This window comes from Dipteris shenzhenensis, chromosome 30, assembly GCF_047967505.1.
Source record: "Dipteris shenzhenensis isolate YYH24624 ecotype China chromosome 30, Dip_SZ_1.0, whole genome shotgun sequence".
NCBI lineage: Eukaryota > Viridiplantae > Streptophyta > Polypodiopsida > Gleicheniales > Dipteridaceae > Dipteris > Dipteris shenzhenensis.
The window spans coordinates 47,871,061-47,885,317 of record NC_141625.1 but is presented as its reverse complement, the minus strand read 5'-3'; the positions used below and the strand labels follow the sequence as shown (position 1 = coordinate 47,885,317).

The 14,257-nt window shown below is 42.3% G+C and overlaps 1 protein-coding gene across 1 annotated transcript in view; it reads right to left on the bottom strand.

Moving 5' to 3' along the window:
• Positions 1–10,409, bottom strand: part of VAMP714 (vesicle-associated membrane protein 714) — a 29,682-nt gene extending 19,273 nt beyond the window's left edge. Inside the window, exons 1-2 of the mRNA XM_087401722.1 lie at positions 9,994–10,409; positions 9,039–9,229 (exon numbers count right to left, since the gene is read on the bottom strand). Coding sequence (XP_087257848.1) covers positions 9,039–9,229; positions 9,994–10,210 — 408 coding nt within the window. The 5' untranslated portion in view covers positions 10,211–10,409. The remainder of the gene's footprint in view (positions 1–9,038; positions 9,230–9,993) is intronic.
• Between the last annotated feature and the right edge of the window lie 3,848 nt (positions 10,410–14,257).

Below are 14,257 nucleotides of genomic sequence, written 5' to 3'. Positions count from 1 at the left end.
TCGAATGGGGCTTTCCCTGTGGAGCTGTGAGCTGGGGTTGAAAAGAAGATGATAGACTTAGGCATTCTGTGGTGCTTGAAAACCTGTGCCAAAAACAATCTTGTCATGTAGTCCGCCTTAATGGTGTTCATGAAAGAGAGAGTGAACCTACTTGCTGAACCTGCCAGCTCCCATCATTTCCATGGAAGATCAAAGATAAAATCCATGGCTATACTTTTCCATGGAACCTAGGGTACCGGAAGTGGCATCAAAAGACCAGGGGTCTTTTGCCTTTGATACTTTACTTTCTAAAAAAGTTACCTTTCTATGGCTTGTGTTGTTAAGGAAATGCCTCGATGGCCTGAATAAGGAGGTGCTACGACTCCTCGAAGACTTCATCCGCATATCTTGGGTAGCACTGATCATCCTTCATGATATAGCCTTCCCTAAAGAAGTAATCGATGGCCAACTAACAAGCTTGAATATTCTTCATGATCTCCCCAAAATGTGAGTCCTATAGATAGTGCTCATTCATGTCCTCAAGGTCTCTATGATAGGCTATTGTGACATTCTTCACTTGAGGCCTTCTAAATAGGGCATCCGCCACTCTGTTCTTTTAGAGAATGTACAATCTGAAATGGAACATGGACAGAAATTTTGCTTATCTCATGCGCTTTTCGAAGAGCTTAGTATACTTCATGCACCATTCTCGAATCGATGCCATTCTTGGCTGGCTTTAATCTTTGTGGGGTCCATGTGTATCCCATCCTTGGAAATTACATGAAGTTTGATGTGGTTTTGGGTATGCCATGGTTCCATAGGAAAGAAGTGCACCTTATGATGCCAGAAAGTACTAGCTAATATTGCACTAGTTAGTTGCTTCCATGGCTTCTTTTTATCGAGATGGACTTTGATTCTCTCATAAGCTACTTCAGTGCTTTTGACTCGTAAAGCAGCTGCAAATTGTTACACATCAGTTGCAAAGATCTGCAACCACCTAGTCAGGTCCAGCGAATGCGGTAGAATTAATAGTGCATTTGAGCACTCCTATATGTGCCTTTGAACATCCATTGGACTTTGCATAATATATACCTAGATGAATCCAGGAACATTCCCAAACTCATCCTCTAAAAACACAACATAGTGCAGTTTCAATCTCACGATAGTCACTCATAAGATTGAAAACCATAAACTCCATCACGCATAGTAGGGACTAGCTACTATGACATCCCCACTGACGTCATCAGCACCCAACAGTGGGTGTAGACCATAGTATAAAAATATGCTCACACATACAAATCCACACACCTACACATACTTGAGCATCCATTTATACTAAGTCTTCATACTGAGTTTCTGTCGGCACTCCAGACTTTACATAACACAAGACATGATTTTATGAGCAAAAGCCATTAGGTGCAAAGACTTGTTGATCCTCCAAAAACCCAACTATTGCACAAGGAAGGCTTCCAAAATGTAGATGCAGCCTTGCAGAATTTCATGAGTGCTTTCACGCAGTTCACACAGGATCCTCGCTTCCTGAAGATGATAAACGCAGAGGTGCAGCCAAAGAAAAGGAAGCCTAAGGATGGGGATAGGGATGTTGAAGCTAACAAGCGACCACATGTCACTTTTCAGGATCAGCCCTCTCAAATCCCCTATGGTCAGCAACAGTCTAATACGCTTCCGGGGCCGACTCAAGGTAATAATTTTCAGTCCATGGTTTCCGGACAGCAAGGAGTTTTGGCAAACCCGATTCAGCCAGGTTATTTTGGTGGTGGTTCAGTGTTTCAGGCTATGGTCAGCCCACAAGCCCAATTTTCGGGTATGCCTGCTAGTCAAACAGTCGGGTTTCAGCCTAGTTTACAGCCCATGGGACAAAACATGATGTATGCAAATGTTGGAGCAGCCCCAGGGATGCAAACAGGTATGCCTAATGCAACAACAGGTAACCTTGCTTTGGGAAATATGCAAAATTCGGGTGCTGGTTTGAGTGGTACAGCTTTTCCTAATGCTCGTAGTGTGGGGGATAGAGTGAGTGCTGCTGTCTCTTTTGCTCAGGCACCTATTTATGACAATTTGGCACCTCAAGGGAAGTTGAAGGACTTTAAAGAGGCAGGTGCAATCGTGAAATTTTAGACATTCAGTGGAGTTGACCTTTTTACAGCAGTTCGATGCAGCCTACACAGGAGGAGAGTCATCCAAGGTACGCCGGGCTGCAAGTTTTCTAAAAGGGAATGCAGTGGACCACGATGCTTATGCAAAACACTGCACCAAACACGTGGGTAGGTTTCAAGCAGGTGTTTTCGGCTGCATGGCTTACCGCGACTTTTGAAGTTGATATTACGACTACTTGGCATGAGCTGAATTCCATTAATTGTCACAATTTAGAGGAGTATAACAACAAGTTTTGGGCGGCTTTGTTGCCCGTTAGCTCCTACCGGCTTGTTCCTTTCACTTAGCAAGTTGAGAAATACTGTTGCGGGCTGCCCAAGGAGTTGAGAGACTACTGCACGAAGACTCAAGTCTCCAATATGTCTCAGCTTATCGAGAATGCTAGCATGGCATATGCTCTGATGTAGGGGAGGACTTCAAGGTTCAAAGGTGGACGGAAGCAGGAAGCTAAGAAAGATGACACAGATAAGAAAACTTCTGATTTTCCAAAATAGAGAAGAAGGCCAATCGTCAGAAGGCTGCGTTTGTTGCACGGAGGCGACAAAACAATAAAAAGGCATCCGCGTATTTGAGTCCAGAGGAGCGGAGAACCCTCTATGAGGAAAAGAAGTGTTTCAAATGCAAAGAATCAAGTCATGTGTCTCCGAATTGCCCAAAGTGGAATGAGGAGAAGGCTGAGGCAAGCAAAGGAGATCAAAAGGGGCAGAAACAGAAGACCATGGCTGGTTTGATGCCTGATGTGATCAATAAGCAGCCCCAGGGTGAGGAAACTGAGTTATGCAGAGCTTGGGGGAAGGTTCGGGACCAGACAGCCCTTGTTTTCTTTGATCCAGGTGCAAAGGCCAATTTTATTTCTCCCGAGATGGCAGCGAGATTGGACATTCGAGTGGAGGAGATGGGACCGAGTTGTGAAGCTGGCATGGCTAACCCGGAGTTCACTACTCCAGTCACACCTATCATAGGGAAGTTGCGCTTACATATTCAGTCTTTCGTGGACAGCGAAGACTTTTACATTATGCCACTTGCAGGTTGTGACGTTTTGTTGGGTATGCCATGGATGCATTGTTGGGATGCAGTGATCGAAGCCAAGAAGAGAAAAATTACAGTTTTGCATAAGGGGAAGACCCATGTGATTGACACGAAATTACAAGGGGAGTTTGTCCCAGTTGTTGTAACGGCTTCTGCCATTAAAACTGTAATGAAAAGTCATATTTCTGCGTACATGGTTTTTGCTAGAGAGATACCCCCTGTAAATGAAGAACATACTGTCTCCCGTTTGAAAAAGCAAAGGGCTTTTTTTCTAACTGAGTTTTCAGATTGCTTTTCTAATGAGTTGCCTAGTGAGCTTCCACCAGAAAGGCCAGAGGACCATGGGATTGGCATCATACCTAGTAGTAGTCCACCCAATAGACCACCTTATAGAGTTAGTGCGGCACAACAGGAGGAGATCATGAGTCGGGTAAATGAACTTCTGGAGAAGGGGCTGATTCAGCCCGGTTCATGCTCTCCAGTTTTGTTGGTTCAGAAGAAGGATGGTTCTTGGCGTATGTGTATTGATTACCACGCCTTGAATAAAATCACCATTAAGAATCGCTTCCCTGTACCAAGGATAGATGATATTCTGGATAAGTTGAAGGGGGGAGCTGTTTTCAGCCGCATTGATTTGAAGAGTGGGTACCATCAGGTTCGCATACGTCCAGAGGATGTGCATAAGACGACGTTCAGGACTTCTTTTGGGTTGTATGAGTTTTTGGTTATGCCTTTCGGACTCACTAATGCTCCTGCCACCTTCAATCGTATGATGGACAGGATTTTTCGAGACCACACCATACCCGATGGACCATGGGAGAGCATAGCCATGGATTTTATTTTTTATTTGCCGAGGACACCTACAGGTAATGATGGAATATGGACGATCATTGATCGCTTCAGCAAGCATGCGCACTTCATTCCTGTACGGAAGAAGATTGGGGCAGATCATATGACGAAGTTGTTCATGCAGAATATCTTCAAGTATCATGGTATGCCAAAGTTCATTGTGAGTGATAGAGACCCGCACATGACTAGCTTGTTTTGGCGGGGAATTTTTTAGAATATGGGCACTACTCTCCTTTTCTAATCTGCTTTTCATCCACAGACCGATGGGCAATCGGAGGAGGCTAATTCCAAAGCTCTAGATTTGCTAAAATGATATGTTTTGGAGCACCAATCACACTGGGAGAAATTCTTACCATTGGTGGAGTATGCATACAATAACACGGTACATTCTTTCACAGGTAAAGCCCCATTTGAGATAGTGGAAGGCCGACGTAAGATTCCACCCATCTTGCAGACAAAAGATTTTTTAGGCCGATAAGTATGTGGAGAGCTTGGACATAGCTTATCAGAGGTGAAGCAAGGATTGCAGAAGTCTCTACACGGGGTCGTACTCGGCTATTTCCTGAGCTAAGTATGAGGTACTATGGGCCTTTCAAGGTAACTCATCAGATTAATGATGTAGCATTTCGCTTACGGTTACCTGATCATTGAAAGATTCACAATGCTTTCCATGTGAGTCTCCTTAAGCCTTTTCAAGGTGATGTGCCTACGGATTTGCCTTCAGAGATCCAACCAGAGGTGGAAGACTTGGATGAAATCCTTGTACCCGAGCAAATCCTAGCACATAGGGAAAGGAAGGTAAAAGGTAAAGTTGTACGACGCTATTTGGTGGAATTTTGTAATTAACCATCATTACATGCGAAGTGGATGGAGGAGGACGAGTTGGCAGATACTCCTCAGGTGTTACAGCTTTATCTTGAGGCTTTCCAGTTGGAGCCCACTTTGCGTGGTACTCATTCAGGTTCAACAGAGCACCAGGTGTCTGTAGCATTACCTGATGCACAGGGGGGAGTTAGCGCTTCCATTCTTGTTGTACACACCCGCTCGTGTATCCTAGAGGACACTTGGTGTTGCATTTTTGTTTCACCTAAGATACTGGTTGCTGAGAGTATCTTCGCCGTGAGGGCCTCTATGATTGGTGTGCTAGCCACTTGGTTTTGATGCATCTTATATGCAATGTATTATGTATTTGTTACCATGGCTCTACAGATACATATTGATTGTTGGTTCACCTATTGGCGGCATTGGTACGCTGTCCTTTCAAGTTTGGTTGGTCTGTTGGGTCGCTCCCATTTCAGACTTGGTTGATCTGTTGATGGCATTGTTGGCTATCTTTCAGATTTGGTTATTTGCTTATTTTTCTATTTCAGCTTTGGTTATTTCGTTTGCCTTTGATTTTTCCATTGCTTATTTTCGTTTGTTTTGGTTTGCAGGCAATCGAGGACGTTTGCCTTCTTTCAAGAGAGGGGTCTCGCACGAGGACGTGAAATTATGGGACTTTTGATTTGCGACTCCCGTAATTTGTGCGTGACTGCCTTGAGCCTCTGGGGCGCGAGGATCCGGCCATGGGGCGGGACTTGGGGAATTAAAATTCCTAGTGGGCCCTTGGAAATAGTGAATGTGCGCCCACTAGACAATTAATTCCTAGGGCCAAAGTGTGCAACAGGGGGGCCAAAAGAGTGGTGCAATTAAAAATTGCTAATTTTAGCACAGGACTATAAAAAGGGCCCAGACCTCTTATTTTGGGTTCAGTTGGCCAAATCAATTCCAGAAGGAGCCAGATCATTAGTTGTGAGCTGTCAGGTGCTACTAGAGCAAAATCGCATATAACCAAGAGCTTCCAGAGGAAATCATCACCAGTCAAGGCCTGTACCAGTGCATCCAAGGCCTGCTAGAGGAAAACGCACCATTTTCAGAGCTTGTTGCAAATTGTGATTTCTGCCAAGGTGTCTGCTGCAAATTGTGATTCAATTTCTAGGTCCTCCGGGTTCTGCCAAGTGACTGCGTCCTGTTCTGGTGCTGTTTCCAGGTATTTCCAGGCTGCGACAAAAATTGCGATCTGTTTTCAAGAGTTTCCAGGCTGTCCCAAGGAAATTGTGATTCTATTTCTAGGCTTTCCAGGCCGTGCAGGAAGATTGCTATTCTGGAGGCTTCCGGGTTGTGCCAGCTGATTTTGGTAACTTTCCAAGCATGGGTGTTCGCTTCTAAGCTACTTTTGGGGCTGTGCCTCTCCGTAGGATCTAGGGTTTTCCAGCCAGGGTGGCCTTTCTTTTGTGGATTCCGAGTAGAAGAAGGCTTGTCTTTGCCTGCTTTTTCCGTTCCCTAATTGGTTGCTGGCTAGTTATTGCGTTTGGGTTTCTTTCCTCACGAAGAAGGGTTGATTTATGCTGTTGGGCAATGGCCAGGGAGGCTATAGATTGAGGCAACCCGCTGGGAAGTGGTTGGTTGTTTTGATTGCACCAGAGTTCAGCTGTTGAGGGCTGTCTTGCAGTTGTTCAGCCGTGTTTGGCTGGTTGGGCACTTGGATGTGCGATTGCACGACAGTGGATGCTATTGGGGTCTTTGTTGCATGGTTTGGTTGGCTGAGGATATAGGATTGTCTAGTGACTGGATGCCATTCACCATTTGAAGTTGAGCAGGGAATTACAGGGTGGGCTGGACAGGGAGTCTACAGGCGTTGGTTTGCCTGTGGTGTAGCTTCCCAAAGACCTTTGTAATCAGCCGCTTGGCTTGAAATGAATGTTAAATAAATACCGCAAGGGGCGCCAACGTTTAGGGCCAATCAGTGTCCTTGTTTCTGAGTAGGAGCGCTCTAGCTCCCCTGTGATTTGTTTTGTGGTGCATATTTACTTGTCAATTTACTATGTATGCTGTAATTAAGTGGATCCTACCACCCTTTACGTTGTTGAGGCTGGTTTCAATAACAAACAAGAAAAATATCAAAACTTGACACACCTTGATATTAGTTTCATATGAGTGATACTAGTTTCATATGAGCGTGTTGGACACCTGTAATCCCCACTAGGAGTGATTTGACTCTTTCTCAAGAATGCAGGTTAATATAGACAAGTCAAAGGTGATGGACATGGGGACACGTAACAAGGAGGTGGATGTCACATTTGGAGGGGAGCCCCTAGAAATAGTCAACTCATATAAATATTTAGGGCTGGATTTCACCGACAACTACTAATGGAATGCATGCGTGGAAAGGAGGATTTTGGGAGGTTTAAAAGCTCTATATAGCTTCCAAGATAAATGCAAGAAGGCGCATCTATGGAATTGGGAAATGAGAAAGTTTATGTAGACCATGCTTGTGCAGACAGTAATCCTTTACGGATGCCCCGCTTGGGCATCTGGGGCTATCTAGGATTCACTGGGAAAGAATAGAAACTTTACACAGACGCTTCCTAATAGGGGAATTAGGGGTTAAGAAACAGACACCCTATCCCATCCTGCTGGCTGAAACAGGTATGATACCTCTAGAAGGGGAAGCAAGTCAATTCATGGCATACCTCAACAAAGTTGAGAAGATGAATGACAGCACGATACCACACAAAGCGATGGAAACTACACAACTCACGGGTTGGCACAGAGAGGGGATGAAGTGGATGGAATCATGGGGTATAATTACCGCTGATATACTAAAAGATGCACGTGAAATAAGAGAGATTGCGACGCAGAAAATGGTACAAAAACCATGTCAAAACCCAAGGACAAAAATGCAATTTAATAAACAAGAAATTAACTCAATGGACAGTTATGGAATTCAGAAATACCTTGGGGAAGACACATCAACATTTAAGACATCTGATCTACAAAATCAGAACTAGTTCACATGATCTCAAGGTAGAGAGGGGTAGATGGGCAAGACCCAGGATCCCCAGAGAGGAAAGAATCTGCAAAATCTCCCCCACAAGAGAAGTAGAAAATGAGCAGCATGTACTCCTCAGATGTAGAGCATACACACACATCAGAGAAGGCTATGGGGAAAGCAGAGACCTAAAGAATATGCTGGAGCAGCCAGCCAAAAAGCTAGGAAGCTCCTTAAAAGAGATTTTAGAACATCGCAACAAGGTATTGGGTCTAGCTCACAAGCTAGCCCAACAAGTACTCACTATATGACAAAGCTGTAAGATTTTTCTCTTCACTGAATGTAAGGGATCACTATTAGTTAATAGTGATCGACAGTCCCATACATTCTGAAGGGTCTCACACGAACTTTAATACAATCATATCATCTCTCTCTCTCTCTCTCTCTCACACACACCGACTTCACATTGAGAGCAGACGGGCTAAGGGCATACCAGAGAGGGTCGCATCTATACCTTTTACGATTGGCAGGAAATTGAGTCAAAGGAGCACTTTGCTTTCAGATGCCCTGTGTACTATGAGATCCAAGGTCACTATTGTTGTCTCTTCAAGGATGGTTTCGGACCCCTATCTAGTTTCTTGTCCTACCCCAGATCAGAGATGCCTGGTGACTTTCATTCATGAGGCCATTCGAACAGGGAGCATTTGCTCAAGACACAAAGGCGAGATCAAGGTGTACAACCAAACTCCACTCCGAGCATGATCACTGAGGAAGGCACGGCCGCCAGGGGTGACTGGCACTTGTTCGACACAAGGCCATAGCTAGGAGACCAAGCTCTATCGTAGGCTTTATGCTGCTCTGCAGCCTCATACATCGCCGGGCTCCCTCTTAGGCTTGACCCCTCTGACCCCTCCAAGTTTCCAGATGATCATTACAGCGTTGCCACATCACAACTTCCTCTTCCATGAGCTCATAGATTTTTTATGTAATGGTGTTTCTATGGTTATGGCTCTTGTATTCGTCTTCGGTGTTGATGCCCGCTTAGAGGTTCCACCCTTTTTGCTCATTGTATCAGGTTCTTTTTTCAAGTCTCATAAACCCTTCAGTATTTCGAAACTCTCTCTCTCACACACACACACACACACACACAACAGCATATGAAAATAACATTTTTGGCTTTGAGCCAAAAACTCACCTCGTTCATCTCTCCCTTGACACGGTTGATAGTATCTGCATTGGGGTTGCTACAAAAGTACTCCATTTGCTGATGTAGAACTCTTGAAAATTCATCATTCATTGCATAAGCGAGAGCCGAGTATGCCGTTTGCCCATAAGTCTTTAAAAATCTCATATGGATATCTTCTAGATATGCGTAGGGGGTCCTTCCTAAACAAAAATAATAGTGAGTTCCATACACAAGATGAGACTAGCAAGCCTATGACATTCAAAAATAAGCATTACGCACAAAATTCACGGCATGAACCATTGAGAATGTAACAATGACGCTTATAATCTCACAAAAGATGTGAACCATCCCAGTTGTTTCTGACAAGGCTACCATTAGTTATAAATTAAAAACATCTAAAAAATGCAGACAATTGCAAGACTTTCTGTAAAGTTTTGCTTACAAACGGTATTTGATTGAGTTGTCAGCAGTGTGTGTGCCACTGAGTTGCTGGGAGATCATTATCAATTGCTCAAGTTCACTCACATGTTAAACCTCTAGGGACATCATTAGATCGATTGGACAATCTAGCCACTTCGCAAAGCTGGTTGACTATAAAAGCTTGGGATTCACATACGCCCTCCGAAAAAATATCTTCTACGCCCTCCAAAGTATCTTGCCTTGATTAGCCCTATTGAGGAAAGAATACGCCCAATAGCATATCGATATCAAGACAACGAGAGGGCAGTTTGATGCACATGGCATCGACTATTGGCCACTTAATTCACGTGACTGCGTGCGCAAGCGACTTTACACGCGCTTGACTTTTGCATGTCCGATAATTGGTAGATGTTTAGCCTTGAAACTGTCACAAGAGGATTTCCAGACTCTGACTTCACAACAGATTTCGAGGCCCATCTAAGCCCTATTGAGATGGAATGTACCTTACAGATTGATATAGAACAGGCCTAGAAAAAGGACTTACTCCCGAAGGTGTCGTTGGCCATGCACAGAAACGTAAGTTTGTCGGTTTTCATTATATGAAAAATATGCCGATCTTGGGAATAGGAAACGCGACCATCGCCCATCACTGAGACTTTCTCGAGAATCCGTCGAGCTATTGTGCCGGCGTTACCAGATGCCGCACTAAACTCAGCCAGAACCACAGTGCCTCGAGCGACCAAAGCATAAAGTATTGCCATCCGTCAAATTGAGACCTGGAGAGGCTTGAAGCATCAGAAGTAAGATCGCGTCACGTCGAGCAATCGAAAAAAAGCTGGAGGAAGAAGCAAAATCTGATCAAGCAATGCCAGAAAACTCTCGGGCAATTCACGATCCTTTGGATGCACGAATGCTTGCTCGTCAAAAGCTTCCCAGAGCTTGAAACCAGCTCAGATAGCCTTATTTGGTCCGTCATCTTTTAACACCCGGACACGTGGACTTTGAACTAAGGGTGTTTACACATTGCAAGATGCACCTCTGGCACCTCTGGCCCGTGAGAGTGGGCTGTGGGCGGGCAATCTTGCCTGTCCATGAGCCTTCACGTAAACACCTTGAGCCGACTCACTCTCTACATGTCATGGAGCTTTTTTACTTGGCCAGCACTAGAGCGTTTTATGAAACTCTAAAATCCGACAAAGCCATGTGGCACATTCTAAGCCGTTAGATCAACTGGCCTATTATTAGCTACTTACAATATACTTAGGAGCTGGCCAAGCATTCTAGTTAGCAATAGGAGAGAGTGCATACCTTATTGTTGCACATATAGTATGTGCAACAGGTGCCTTTTGCACGACATAACAAAGATCCACAGGGAAATGAGAGCAGACTATAAAGAAATGTCACATCAATAGTAAAGAAGTGTCACAGCACTGGCTCTCGAGGTTAAGGGAAATAGCATCATGAGGTTTGGGGGAATAGAGGGGAAATAGAGAGAACATAGGTTTGGGGAAATAAAGGGGAAGTAGAGAGGGAATAGGGGGGAAATAGCACCCCATCCTATTCCTTCATATTTCCCATAGTGCATTTGCATAGCATAAGAGAAATAGCTATTCCCCCTTTTGGCCCCCTTCATGACATAAGGCCCTCAACTACTTTCTTCCTTACAAAATTAAACGATTAAAGAGGGAGTCTCTTAAAGTGACACTAGGGCACTTCTATGGTGGCCATGTGGTACTAGTAGGTGCCTTCACCTTCACTTTGCAATCAAGTTCAACCCATGTGCTAGGTTGCAACTTGTTTGCTTGTTTGAATCTCTAATTGTGTGTAAGTATATGTCTTTGCTAGTTTGCATTTAGATTGGTTTTAGAGCAAAGCTAGTTTTAAGTCAAACTTAGAACATCGGTATTGATCATATTAACAAACTTTACGTAGGACTACAAAGCTCTATAAGCAAGATCTACATTGATACCTACTCCTAGGTATCACTTTCTCTGATGTATAATAGAATGGTATCATTCTGACAATTAATGCATGTTATGTGATTCTACATGTTTCCAATTGACTAATATAGAATCTTGCATGGAAATTTTACTACTGTGCTACTTGTTTAAAGTAACAATCCAATGTCCCTTCCACATATTACACTTTTCACGTTGCTCTAATTGCATTAAATTCAATCACACTCTTTTTGTTACCATTGTATGAATTTAGAGCTCTCTCTCTCTCTCTCTCTCAGTAAGCTTGTGAGCATTAATTTATTAGATAAGATTGATCTTTCCTTTGTTCATGTGCCATTACAATTAGGTTTTTTACACCTCTTGATTATTGAATATTGAGCAAGCTTTAATATATTTTATTATATACTTTTAAAGATTTTAATTATTTAAATAAGAATGTTTGTCTTCATATTTTCTTATCATTTATGTTTTATCATTTTGCATAGATCAATATTTACTTGGGTAGGAGGTCTCTTATTTAAACCTGATTTGATGCTTTTGGGTAAAACTAATAGTTAAAAGATCCAATTGATGAAGGCTTCCAAATGTAAAGTGTATAAAGTATGTATTTGTTTTTAACCTTTCTTTCGACTGTCATTGAAACATGCAATTCTAAATGGTTAAAATAAAGTAATATAATCAACTCTCTCTCTATAGATTGAAGTAAAACTGACTGTGAATTCAATGAAGAACAACTTTGAAACATGTATTGCTTCTCATCTCAAAGAAAGTCTCCCTTTGAGCATATATGTATATTCTATTATTATGTAGTTCTTTTTTCATTAAAGTGTTCTTCATAGATTGCATAGTGGGTCATGAATTCCATGAAAATAAGAATTCTCAAGCAAATAATCTTACCATCTACGCAAAGTCATAAACATTAATCTATAATAAGTTCTTATCAAAAAAATTGGTCTTTAAATTCTTAAGGATTTAACATTAATGTATTTCCTTTTAAATATCCAATCTATAAAAGCAATACTTTTTTTCATTTTAGGATGTCTAAAATTATCCCCCCCAAAAAAATCTATATAAAGCTATTAATAAGTAGGTTTAAAATTCAAAATAGTTAAAATATAGTACTATTTTGAGGGAATCTTAAAAGTGGGTAATACACAATAGTTCTCACTTACTACACAATAGTGTTAATACATGAGACAGTGTTAAGAATGGTGTCAATTGTGAGACGAACCCTAACCCTAACTCTAAGGGGTGAACATGTATATATTCTCATTTCATTTCCTTTCAATCTAGTGTACAATTAGTCATCCCTTGTGCACTCTTTTCCCCCACTCTTTCTATCTTCTCCAATATGGTATGAGATCCTCCCTATGTGGTGTGAGCTGCATTCTCCCTTGTGAGAGTTAAGCCCTTGCTTCTGCCAAGGTACAAGCCCTTCTCTTGATGGATTTCTTCTATCAAAGTGCAAGCCCTCCTCTTAAGGCAACATATTTAGTTCTTAAGTTCCCTGTATATGTCTCTTTTCCCTCTCTGTTTTTCTTTGGAAATCTCCCAGATTTGACATCTGGAGCTTGAGTTATCTTCATTTGAGAGTTCATGGGTCGTGTGATTGTTTTAGTGAGGTTAATTCTTTGTATGATAGAAATAACTTGGGAGAAGAAAGTGATTTTTTAGTAGTAAGATAGTTTAATGAGAGAGGTTATGAGGAAGAGTATTCTAAAGGCTTCTAATTCACCAATTTGTACAAATAACTTAAAAACTTTTTACCATTTATTGCACATTGAGATGCGACTTATATTGCCCTCATCACTCTCTTGTAGATTTTGATTGTACCTAAGGACCCTTGCCTTGTTCATGTCATTGTCAATCGTTCTTTTTCAAGATCCATTGAATGCAAGTAAGTTGCCTAGGGGTGCAACTAATGCAGCCTTGAAAGTAAGTTGCGTAGGGGGGAGACTAATGCAGCCCTGTCAAGACTCAAAGCGCCTTGAAAGTAAGTTGCATAGGGGGGAGACTAATGCAACCCTGTCAAAACTCAAAGAGCGTTGAAAGTAAGTTGCATAGGGGTGCGACTAATGCAGCCCTGTCAAGACTCAAAGAGCCTTGAATGTAAGCTGCCTAGGGATGTGACTAATGCAGCCTTGTCAAAACACAAAAAGCCTTAAAAGAATATCGACACCGCCATCTTCTCCATCTCAAAATTCAACATCGTCATAAAGTATTGCATAGTCTACACAAAAATTTGCACTCCACTATTGCTACCACTCAGACCTACCTCCTTGTCATGCATGTCATCATTGGCTCACTAGTGATAGTGTAGAATAAATCATCCTATGCATCCTTCAACAACATAGTAGTAGCCTTGATTTTTACACACACAATGACTTCCATTACGAGGATAGATAGTTGCTCCAACCGAGTTTAGCTCCAAGATCTTGAAATTAGCTTTTTTCACAAACCCATGTTTTGGTCAATTTGCATGCAACTTGGGCTAAAAATACTTGTTATTCCAACAAATGTGGAATTCAAAAGCATCTAGAGTTGTCATCTAGGCTCTTTGATGAGTACAATGCTTCTGGATGAAAATGATGTAAAATGTATCCTCTCTTTAGTACAATGCTTTTGCATGAAAATGCTGCTAATCATGGAAGAAGAATTATATCATTGCCATGCACCATAGGATTTCCTAAGTACATACAAAGATACAATAGTTAGAAGTGCTCTCTTATCAAAATTCTTGAAGGCCAATTCTCAACACATTCCAAGAAAGGAGAATAAGAAGGAACAAGCTCACCACAAGATCTACAACAACTCAAGGTGTTTTCCAAGAGCAAGTTCAAACTAATGCAT